Source organism: Heptranchias perlo, chromosome 14 (assembly GCF_035084215.1).
Source record: "Heptranchias perlo isolate sHepPer1 chromosome 14, sHepPer1.hap1, whole genome shotgun sequence".
NCBI classification, from domain to species: domain Eukaryota; kingdom Metazoa; phylum Chordata; class Chondrichthyes; order Hexanchiformes; family Hexanchidae; genus Heptranchias; species Heptranchias perlo.
This window is the reverse complement of record NC_090338.1, coordinates 5193575-5205963: the sequence shown is the minus strand read 5'-3', so window position 1 is coordinate 5205963 and position 12389 is coordinate 5193575. Positions and strand designations below refer to the sequence as shown.

Sequence of the window (12389 nt, the reverse complement as noted above, 5' to 3'; positions counted from 1 at the left end):
CAGGGTGTGCGACGGGCGGGGTGTTTGATGGGCAGGGTGTGTAACAGGCGGGTTGTGACAGGCGGGGTGTGTGACAGGCGGGGTGTGTGACGGGCGGGTTGTGACGGACGGGTTGTGACGGGCGGGGTGTGTGACGGGCGGGTTATGACGGGCGGGTTATGACGGGCGGGGTGCGTGATGGGCGGGTTGTGACGGGCGGGGTGTGTGACGGGCGGGTTGTGACGGACGGGTTGTGACGGGCGGGGTGTGTGACGGGCGGGTTATGACGGGCGGGGTGCGTGACGGGCGGGTTGTGACGGACGGGTTGTGACGGGCGGGGTGTGTGACAGGCGGGGTGTCTGACCGGCGGGGTGTGTGACAAGCGGGGTATGTGACAGGCGGGTTGTGACAGGCGGGGAGTGACGGACGGGTTGTGACGGACGGGTTGTGACGGGCGGGGTGTGTGACGGGCAGGGTATGTGACAGGCGGGGTGTGTGACAGGCGGGGTGTGTGACGGGCAGGGTATGTGACAGGCGGGTTGTGACAGGCGGGGTGTGACGGACGGGTTGTGACGGGCGGGGTGTGTGACAGGCGGGGTGTGTGACGGGCGGGTTGTGACAGGCGGGGTGTGTGACGGGCAGGGTGTGTGACGGGTGGGTTGTGACAGGCGGGGTGTGTGACGGGCAGGGTGTGTGACGGGCAGGGTGTGTGACGGGCAGGGTGTGTGACGGGTGGGTTGTGACAGGCGGGGTGTGTGACGGGCAGGGTGTGTGACGGGTGGGTTGTGACAGGCGGGGTGTGTGACGGGCAGGGTGTGTGACGGGCAGGGTGTGTGACGGGCAGGGTGTGTGACGGGCAGGGTGTGTGACGGGCAGGGTGTGTGACGGGCAGGGTGTGTGACGGGCAGGGTGTGTGACGGGCAGGGTGTGTGACGGGCGGGGTGTGTGACGGGCAGGGTGTGTTACGGGTGGTCGATCCACTACCTCCTATTTTGCACCCACTCCAATGTTGAATTTTAGACCCCACTCTTCCAAAGAAAACAAGCCCAACTTCCTCAACCTCACCTCAGAATCGAAACTCCTGATAATATTCGGTTACTTGATTCACAAGGACTCCCTGGATTCCTGGTCCTTTGTGAGGTCGTCTCATCGTGAGCATCGAGTATAACACTGATAGACTGAACCGGGCTCCCTAATGTTCTCAGCCTGTCCCGTCACTTGTCCCCTTTATTTATCTTTACGGTTATGTTATTCTTTCTTTTACAGTGAGACTCCACGACAGTATATCTGAAGAAGGCCATCACTACCTGATCTTTGACTTGTAAGTAGAACTTTACATATTAAAACTTTATATTTTAAAGTCATGTTGAACTGCCGATTTATTAAATCATTAAACTCAGAAGTGTCACCTGTGACTCAGTGGGTAGCCCTCTCTCACCTCTGAGTCAGAAAGTCGTGGGTTCATGTCTCAATCCAGAGACTTGAGCACATAATCCAGGCGGTCACTCCGAGTCACTGTCAGAGGTGCTATCTCTTGGATGAGACGTTAAACCGAGGCCCCGTCTGCCCCCTCGTGTAAAAGATCCCATGGCACTATTTTGAAGTTCTCCCCAGTGTCCTGGGGCCAATAACTATCCCTCAACCAACATCACTCAAACAGATCGGAGGTGAAATTGGCCTTTGGAGGTCCCACAGATCGAGCAATAGTGAATCGACCACCCATTCTACATCTTGCTCGGTCTTCTTTTCCATTGATGACGTTGGAAAAGTAAATCGGGCGAGGTGTAGAACGGGCTGCAGAATCGCTATTGCGCTACCCCCGTTATCTGGAAATTTATTTCATTGCTGTTTGCGGGATCGTGCTGTGTATAGATTGCCTGTTGCGTTTCCCTACAAGGGACCATTCAGCCCCTCAAGCCTGTTCCGCCATTCAACCAAATCATGGCCGATCTGTACCTCAACTCCATTTGCCAAATCCCTTGATGCCCTTACCCAACAAAAAGTTAATTTGCCACGAAGGATGTTGGGACTGCCTGAGATTGTGAGAGATGCTGTCTGAAGGAAGATTGTTCTTTCAATGGTGCTGTGTTTCTGGGTGAATATCGTCAGGGTCTTGAATGGAGTCGTTGGTGAAATTACAAACCCTGGGGAATGCTGCATCCCCCTCTCCACCGTCCCCTCCTTGCCATTGGTCGTAAAGGTAAGCAAAGTTATCAGAGCTGAGCAACGATTACCAGAGTTTAGCAACTGCACAGAAGGAGTTGAACCTTGTAAGAAGTTAACCTGTTGCCGACACAGGTGTTTTATCGATGTGATACGGTCAAATTGGAAAAGAAAGGTACAAATAAACTCAGCAGACCCCAACCACAATTAAAGCAGCGAGCTCGTCAGCACCTCAGTAAGAGTAAACTTGTCACATTAGTAACGTAGTATAAGGTGGAACACCAACGTTACACTCGTGTCCAATTTGTTGTTAAAATTAGTGAATGGACGAAACCTATCACCATCGTCCCAGGGCCCCCCCTCCCTGTCTCTGTAACCCCCCCCACGGCCTCCCCCCTCCCTGTCTCTGTAACCCCCCCCCACGGCCTCGCCCCTCCCTATCTCTGTAACCCCCCCCACAGCCTCGCCCCTCCCTATCTCTGTAACCCCCCCCCACAGCCTCGCCCCTCCCTATCTCTGTAACCCCCCCCACGGCCTCGCCCCTCCCTATCTCTGTAACCCCCCCCACAGCCTCGCCCCTCCCTATCTCTGTAACCCCCCCCACAGCCTCGCCCCTCCCTATCTCTGTAACCCCCCCCACAGCCTCGCCCCTCCCTATCTCTGTAAGCCCCCCACGGCCTCGCCCCTCCCTATCTCTGTAACCCCCTCCCACGGCCTCGCCCCTCCCTATCTCTGTAACCCCCCCCCACAGCCTCGCCCCTCCCTATCTCTGTAACCCCCTCCAGGGCCTCGCCCCTCCCTATCTCTGTAACCCCCCCCCACAGCCTCGCCCCTCCCTATCTCTGTAAGCCCCCCACGGCCTCGCCCCTCCCTATCTCTGTAACCCCCCCCACAGCCTCGCCCCTCCCTATCTCTGTAACCCCCCCCACAGCCTCGCCCCTCCCTATCTCTGTAACCCCCCCCACAGCCTCGCCCCTCCCTATCTCTGTAACCCCCTCCCACGGCCTCGCCCCTCCCTATCTCTGTAACCCCCCCCCACAGCCTCGCCCCTCCCTATCTCTGTAACCCCCTCCAGGGCCTCGCCCCTCCCTATCTCTGTAACCCCCCCCCACAGCCTCGCCCCTCCCTATCTCTGTAAGCCCCCCACGGCCTCGCCCCTCCCTATCTCTGTAAGCCCCCCACGGCCTCGCCCCTCCCTATCTCTGTAAGCCCCCCACAGCCTCGCCCCTCCCTATCTCTGTAACCCCCCCCACAGCCTCGCCCCTCCCTATCTCTGTAACCCCCCCCCCCCACGGCCTCGCCCCTCCCTATCTCTGTAACCCCCTCCATGGCCTCGCCCCTCCCTATCTCTGTAACCCCCCCCCCACAGCCTCGCCCCTCCCTATCTCTGCAACCCCCCCCCATGGCCTCGCCCCTCCCTATCTCTGTAACCCCCCCCAGAGCCTCGCCCCTCCCTATCTCTGTAACCCCCCCCACAGCCTCGCCCCTCCCTATCTCTGTAACCCCCCCCACGGCCTCGCCCCTCCCTATCTCTGTAACCCCCCCCCCCCCACGGCCTCGCCCCTCCCTATCTCTGTAACCCCCCCCCATGGCCTCGCCCCTCCCTATCTCTCTAACCTCCTCCAGCCCTACAACCCTCCCAGATCTCTACGTTCCTTCAATTCTGGCCTCTTGTCCATCCCCGATTTGCTTCGCCCCACCATTGGCGGCCGTGCCTTCAGCCGTCTAGGCCCTAAGCTCTGGAATTCCCTCCCTGAACCTCTCTACCACCTCTCTCTCTCTCTCTTCCTTTAAGACGCTCCTTAAAAACCTACCTCTTTGACGAAGCTTTTGGTCACCTGTCCTGATATCTTGTTATGTGACTTGGTGTCAAATTTTGTCAGATTGCGCTCCTGTGAAGCTCCTTGGGACGTTTTACTACGTTAAAGGCGCTATATAAATGCAAGTAGTTGATGAATGTCTCCAATCTAATCAGAACATTAGACCCCTACCAGGAAATCATTTTGCTCATTTGCCTTTCAGGGAAGGGAGACATCCTGTCCTCTCCTCTTTGTGCAGACTTTATCTCTGGCTCAATACCTCGGGCAGAAAGTGAAATGAGTCAGGGAGTGCGTCCATGCGCTGAAAACTAATGATGGGCCTTTGGCAAGAGTAGACTCAGTGAGTGCAATGGGTCCGATTTGATCAGCGCACTTATATTTTATATCGTTTGCTGTGGTCGGATTGTAATTCCCATTCCCGATATGTTCGCGATGTCAAAATGAAAGAATAGGGAAAAAAAATAAACTTAATTTGTTCGTGCAATGAATAAACTGTCGAATTGTTGTAGAATCTTTGGGTTTTAGTTTGGTGTAAGAGTGGGTTACCTAAACCTTCAGGTGTCTGGTCAACATCCAAAAGAGTCAGCCTATGGGAGAGGTGGAACTTGATCTGTCAATTGTAAGGGTTCTGTGACTCGATTCACGTTCTCATGGGCGCTAGTGTAGAGTGACCCGTGCTGTACCTCCCCTGGGAGTGTTTGATGGGACAGTGTAGAGGGAGCTTTACTCTGTATCTAACCCGTGCTGTACCTCCCCTGGGAGTGTTTGATGGGACAGTGTAGAGGGAGCTTTACTCTGTATCTAACCCGTGCTGTACCTGCCCTGGGAGTGTTTGATGGGACAGTGTAGAGGGAGCTTTACTCTGTATCTAACCCATGCTGTACCTCCCCTGGGAGTGTTTGATGGGACAGTGTAGAGGGAGCTTTACTCTGTATCTAACCCGTGCTGTACCTCCCCTGGGAGTGTTTGATGGGACAGTGTAGAGGGAGCTTTACTCTGTATCTAACCCGTGCTGTACCTCCCCTGGGAGTGTTTGATGGGACAGTGTAGAGGGAGCTTTACTCTGTATCTAACCCGTGCTGTACCTCCCCTGGGAGTGTTTGATGGGACAGTGTAGAGGGAGCTTTACTCTGTATCTAACCCGTGCTGTACCTGCCCTGGGAGTGTTTGATGGGACAGTGTAGAGGGAGCTTTACTCTGTATCTAACCCGTGCTGTACCCACCCTGGGAGTGTTTGATGGGACAGTGTGGAGGGAGCTTTACTCTGTATCTAACCCGTGCTGTACCTGCCCTGGGAGTGTTTGATGGGACAGTGTGGAGGGAGCTTTACTCTGTATCTAACCCGTGCTGTACCCACCCTGGGAGTGTTTGATGGGACAGTGTAGAGGGAGCTTTACTCTGTATCTAACCCATGCTGTACCTGCCCTGGGAGTGTTTGATGGGACAGTGTAGAGGGAGCTTTACTCTGTATCTAACCCTGTACCTGCCCTGGGAGTGTTCGATGGGACAGTGTAGAGGGAGCTTTACTCTGTATCTAACCCGTGCTGTATCTGCCCTGGGAGTGTTTGATGGGACAGTGTAGAGGGAGCTTTACTCTGTATCTAACCCGTGCTGTACCCGCCCTGGGAGTGTTTGATGGGACAGTGTAGAGGGAGCTTTACTCTGTATCTAACCCGTGGTGAAGTGATTGATGCCTGAAATCGAGCAGTGTTTTAACCTCCAGCACTGTGATCCCTCATCTTGAGGAGCAGAAAATTCACCAATAGTGAAGTGTCAGGTTAAACAAAAGGACAAAATAAATCAAATCCAGGAATGAGGCATAGATCTGTGATATTTCATAGAACATTGAATAATCAAACCTGCAAATCGAATTGTTCCATGAAGAAATGACTGAAGGAATGAACAATATGTTTTGCGCACTGGGGTGTGTGCTTTTTAATCTTTTTTGTGCCATCCTTAGGCAAGTTTTTTGAATATTTATCAGATCTATTTCTCAAGAAAGAAAATAGGCTTTTATAAAATACCTTTACAGTCTCAAGATGTCCCAAACATTTACAGCCAATTAAATACTTTTTGACGTGTAGTCACTGTTGTAATGTTGGAAATGCGGCAGCCCCATTCGCAACCCCTCAGATAATGAAGCAGTCCGAGCCTGCATGCAGCAAGACCTGGACAACATCCAGGCTTGGGCTGATAAGTGGCAAGTAACATTCGCACCAGAAAAGTGCCAGGCAATTTCCATCTCCAACAAGAGAGAGTCTAACCACCTCCCCTTGACATTAAATGGCATTACCATCGCTGAATCCCCCACCTTCAACATCCTGGGGGTCACCATTGACCAGAAACTTAACTGGACCAGCCATATAAATACTGTGGCTACGAGAGCAGGTCAGAGGCTGGGTATTCTGCGGCGAGTGACTCACCTCCTGACTCCCCAAAGCCTTTCCACCATCTACAAGCCACAAGTCAGGAGTGTGATGGAATATTCTCCACTTGCCTGGATGAGTGCAGCTCCAACAACATTCAAGAAGCTCGACACCATCCAGGACAAAGCAGCCCGCTTGATTGGCACCCCATCCACCACCCTAAACATTCACTCCCTTCACCACCGGCGCACAGTGGCTGCAGTGTGTACCATCCACAGGATGCACTGCAGCAACTCGCCAAGGCTTCTTCGACAGCACCTCCCAAACCCGCAAACTCTACCACCTCGAAGGACAAGAGCAGCAGGCACATGGGAACAACACCACCTGCACGTTCCCCTCCAAGTCACACACCATCCCGACTTAGAAACATATCGCCGTTCCTTCATCGTCGCTGGGTCAAAATCCTGGAACTCCCTTCCAAACAGCACTGTGGGAGAACCTTCACCACATGGACTGCAGCGGTTCAAGAAGGCGGCTCACCACCACCTTCTCAAGGGCAATTAGGGATGGGCAATAAATGCCGGCCTCGCCAGCGATGCCCACATCCCTTGAACGAATAAAGAAAAAAAGCCAATTTGCGCACAGCAAGATCCCACAAACAGCAATGTGATAAATGACCAGACAATCTGTTTGAGGGATAAATATTGGCCCAGGACACTGGGGGGAGAACTCCCGTACTCTTCTTCAAAATTGTTGGTCGTGGGATCTTTTACATCCACCTAAGAGGGTGGACGGGGCCTCATCTGAAAGACGGCACCTCCGACAGTGCAGCACTCCCTCAGTGCCGTACTGGGAGTATCAGCCTGGATTTTGTACTCAACTCTCTAGAGTGTGACTTGAACCCACAATCTTCTGACTCAGAGGCGAGAATGCGACCACACTGAGCCACGTCTGACACCTATAACCGCCATGTTGCCAGGCGATACTTGGCGGGAAGGCAGTTAAATTTGCTCTTTGAGTCGCACAAGATTTCAGAGTTTATGGGACCGATCTGGGTGGCAGCCTGTTGGGCGGAGGAGCCATTGGAGCCATTTTGAACTCAGACCGTATGCGAATCTTGCCAGCGAGCTGCGGACCCTGAACGGTCACCCTGCTGCAGCTGGGCCGGCTCCAGCCTGGCCCGAAATCGTGCGGCTCGGGCACTGTCCTGACTCACAGGTAGGTCCTGTTACTGGTCTAATGATCCGGAGAACGTCAGTTCGAATTCCACCACGGCAGTTTGAGAAATAAAAAGTAAAAGTGACCGTGAAGCTGTCAGATTGTCGTTAAAAACCCAACTGGTTCACTCATGTCCTTTTAGGGAAGGAAACCTGCCATCCTTACCCGGTCTGGGCCTATACGTGACTCCATAGAATCATAGAATCATAGAAGTTTACAACATAGAAACAGGCCCTTCGGCCCAACATGTCCATGTCGCCCAGTTTATACCACTAAGCTAGTCCCAATTGCCTGCACTTGGCCCATATCCCTCTTTTCCCATCTTACCCATGTAACTGTCCAAATGCTTTTTAAAAGACAAAATTGTACCCGCCTCTACTACTGCCTCTGGCAGCTCGTTCCAGACACTCACCACCCTTTGAGTGAAAAAATTGCCCCTCTGGACCCTTTTGTATCTCTCCCCTCTCACCTTAAATCTATGTCCCCTCGTTATAGACTCCCCTACCTTTGGGAAAAGATTTTGACTATCTACCTTATCTATGCCCCTCATTATTTTATAGACTTCTATAAGATCACCCCTTAACCTCCTACTCTCCAGGGAAAAAAGTCCCAGTCTGTCTAACCTCTCCCTATAAGTCAAACCATCAAGTCCCGGTAGCATCCTAGTAAATCTTTTCTGCACACCAACGTGGTTGACTCTTAACTGCCCTCTGAAGTGGCCCAGCAAGCTGTATCAAACAGAAGAAGACCCACCACCACCTTCTCAAGGGCAACTGGGGACGGCCAGCTCTGCCAGTGATGCCCGCATCCCGAGAATGAATAATAAAATAAAAGCCCCTGTATAATTAGCCCACAGGGCCACCTTGCAAACTCAGCACAGATTTAAAAGACGGCACATTGTAAACGGTGCAGACCGCACTGCCTCACTGTGCCTGGAATACTGCCAGGTGGTGAATGGTAAGACACACATTCTACGTCCAAGGTCGTTCTCACAGTTTGATTAACACGTCTGAGCAGTTCTTTACTCGGGTGCCATTGGAGTCTGATCGTGTGCTGAGGTGTAGATTCCCTCCCGTCTCTGCACCTCTCCTGGCGAGCGCTTCTCACGGACGTACGGACAATGACAGACAGGAAATCACCCCCTGGTCCATCCGGCCCGTCCCACACAACTCCGATGCCTCGTGGATCACAGTATGTGCAATCCCCGCCCCGCCCGAAAGTCATGCGATCGTCACGGAGAAACCAGGTAAAAACCCAGGCCAATTAGGGGAGGAAGAAACCTGGGAAATTCCTCTCCGACCCCTTAGGCGATCGAAACCAGTCCAGGAGATCGCTCCGGCCCTGATAATTCTATTACAGTACCTATCTCTTGTACGAGGTGACCTCCACCCCAGCCAGAAACTAATTTTGTCTGATTTACGTTCCTGTGAAGCGCCTCGGGACGTTTTGCTACTTTAAAGGTGCTATATAAATGCAAGTTATTGTTGTTGTTGGGGGACTGCACGTTGTGTTCTACACATGAGGTTAATGAGTCGTCTACCTGAACCTGTCTTCGCAGGATAACTGGCGGGGAGCTCTTTGAAGACATCGTAGCCCGTGAATACTACAGTGAAGCTGATGCCAGGTAAGTGCTTGAGAGGCACAGGTCGGGGGCTGTCTCGTGTCTCACCCTCTTTCCCATTTACTTCTCGTGGAACCATAGAATCTTATAGGAACAGGAGTAGGCCATTCAGCCCCTCGTGCCTGCTCCGCCATTTTACAGCACGAGAGGAGGCCATTCGGCCCATCGTGCATGTGCCGGCTCTTTGAAAGAGCTCTCCATTTAGCCCCACTCCCCCCCCTGCTCTTCCCCCGTAGCCCTGCAGATTTTTCCCCTTCAAGTATTTATCCAATTCCCTTTTGAAAGTTATTATTGAATCTGCTTCCACCGCCCTTTCAGGCAGCGCATTCCAGATCATCACAACTCGCTGCGTAAAAAGAAATTCTCATCTCCCCCTCTGGCTCTTTTGCCGATCACATTAAAATCCGTGTCCTCTGGTTACCGACCCTCCTGCCAGTGGAAACAGTTTCTCCAGATCTACTCTATCAAAACATTCAGGATTTCGTGACACCTAGCGCGCAGAGGAAATCTTTCCCCAGGGTTGGTTATATTTGCCAGATACAATTTATGAGTTTAATTTCAGGACTACAATCTAATTGTAGATGAATGTGTTAAGCAGTGCGCAAAGTAGGGCAAATTAAGCTGCCAGCTGTCGCAATTTGAATTGAAGGAGGCACTGAATTTTACACCTGTTCATATTGCCTGCAGTCTTAGGCTAGTCATAGAGTCATACAGCACGGATAGAGGCCCTTCGGCCCATCGTGTCCGCGCCGGCCATCAGCCCTGTCTACTCTAATCCCATATTCCAGCATTTGGTCCGTAGCCTTGTATGCTATGGCATTTCAAGTGCTCATCCAAATGCTTCTTGAATGTTGTGAGGGTTCCTGCCTCCACAACCCTTTCAGGCAGTGAGTTCCAGACTCCAACCACCCTCCTGTTACTCTCCCTGGTAATATAAGTCTGCCTTGAAGCCCCAAACTCTCTTCCACCTGCCTGTCGTGAGTACAACGCCTGATATTAAGTCAAGGGTCAGTTCAGTTCTTGCCTTGAAGGGATCTCAATCTCAGGTCAACTCTCCGCCAGTCCAGATAACGATGTCATATTATGTACGAGGTCTAATAATGAATTTTTTTTTTTTTTTACAGTCACTGTATCCAACAGATTCTGGAGGCTGTGCTCCACTGTCATCAGATGGGAATTGTACACCGAGACCTCAAGGTCAGACACAGCAACACTTTCCTCACTGATATCGCGAAAGAAAATCGGGATTTCTCTTTCCCCCCAGTCAGAATCGTTAAAGAAACACCAGAGAGTCACTAATAAATCCAATAGGGAATTCGGGAGAAACTTCTTCACCCAGAGGGTGGTGAGAATGTGGAACTCGCTCCCACAAGGCGAATAGCACAGATGCATTTAAGGGGAAGCTCGATAAACACATGAGGGAGAAAGGGAATAGAAGGATATGCTGATAGGGTGAGATGAAGTAGGGAGGGAGGAGGCTCGTGTGGAGCATAAACACCGGCAGGGACCAGTTGGGCCGAATGGCCTGTTTCCATTCTGTAAATTGTATGTAATTCTACGTGAAGGGGAGCACCTGTACTCGTATCTTATAGCTAGTTCACCAGATCAGTACTAACTGGCACTCACCAGTTACCTTCTTCTCGGAAGCTCGGTCTTTAGTGAATGGAGAAAAGAATTTCCGTTTCTACAGCGCCTTTCACGATCTCAGGACGTCCTAAAGCGCCTCACGACCAGTGATGTACTTTTTAAAGTGTAGTCACTGTTGTTCTGTAGCAGCCAGTTTGCACATAGTAAGGTCCCTCAAATAGCAACGGGATAATGTCCAGATAATCTGTTTTTAGTGATGTTGGTTGAGGGATAAATATTGGTTGAGGACACAGGGGAGAACCCCCCCGCTCTTCTTCGAATCTTATACACCCACCCGAGAGGGCAGGACAGGGCCAGGGTTTAACATCTCATCTGAAAGACGGCACCTCTGACAGTGCAGCACCGGGAGCGTCAGCCTGGATCGTGGGGCTCCAGTCTCTGGAGTGGGACTTTAACCCACGACCTTCTGACTCAGAGGCGAGAGTGTTCCAAATGAGCCACAGCTGGCACCAAAATCATAACAACAGATTATCTGGTCATTTATTTCATTGCTGTTTGTGGGATCTTGCTGTGTGCAAATTGTCTGCAGTGTTTCCTACATTACAACATCTTCCAAAACAACTATCGCCATTTCTAGGCTACGATGTTCGGGCAGAGTAGAGAGAACTTTGTACCATCTCTAACCATGTTCCATGTAATCTGGGAAACGGACTGCCCAAGTTAATTTCATGTGGGACCCCTGCTAGACCAGGCAGTGAAGAATTGAAGAATTTAACCTATCACGATGGGCTGAATTTAAAGCCTGGTCCAAGAGGTGAAAGATTGGAGGGGTAAAATTGAACTTTGCCAGGGGTGGTAGCAGATTGGCTGCCCGTCACGCACCCCGCCCGTCACGCACCCTGCCCGTCACGCACCCTGCCCGTCACACACCCCGCCCGTCACGCACCCTGCCCGTCACGCACCCTGCCCGTCACACACCCTGCCCGTCACGCACCCCGCCCGTCGCACACCCCACTCGTCACATGCCCGCCCATCGAGGCTGGTGGTGAATTGAAAATTACAAAACTGAGATCGATAAGATTTTTCTAGGCAAGGATATCATAGAATCATAGAATGGTTACAGCAAAGAAGGAGGCCATTTGGCCCACCAAGCCCATGCCGGCTCTTTGTAAGAGCAATCCAGTTAGTCCCATTCCCCTGCTCTTTCCCCGTAGCCCTGCAAATTTTTCCCTTCAATTATTTATCCAATTCCTTTTTGAAAGCCACGATTGAATTTACCTCCAACACCCTTTCGGGCAGCACATTCCAGATCATAATTACTCGCTGCGTAAAACGATTTTTCCTCATGTCGCCTTTGGTTCCTTTGCCAATCACCTTAAATCTGTGTCCTCTGGTTCTCGACCCTTCCGCCAATGGAACAGTTTCTCTTTATTTACTTTATTTTGATCATGATTTTGGGCACTTCCATCAAATCTCCTCTTAATCTTCTCTGCTCTAAGGAGAAGAACCCCAGCTTCTCCAATCTCTCCACGTAACTGAAGTCTCTAAGGCCTTCACATCCTTCCTAAAGTGCGGTGCCCAGAATTGGACACAATACTCCAGCTGTGGCCAAACCAATGTTTTATAAAGGTTCAT

At 51.8% G+C, this 12389-nt stretch overlaps 1 protein-coding gene across 1 annotated transcript in view; it reads left to right on the top strand.

Moving 5' to 3' along the window:
- LOC137332272 (calcium/calmodulin-dependent protein kinase type II subunit alpha) overlaps positions 1-12389 on the top strand; it is a 203414-nt gene that overhangs the window by 115221 nt on the left and 75804 nt on the right. Inside the window, exons 4-6 of the mRNA XM_067995978.1 lie at positions 1246-1300; positions 9105-9170; positions 10292-10364. Coding sequence (XP_067852079.1) covers positions 1246-1300; positions 9105-9170; positions 10292-10364 — 194 coding nt within the window. The remainder of the gene's footprint in view (positions 1-1245; positions 1301-9104; positions 9171-10291; positions 10365-12389) is intronic.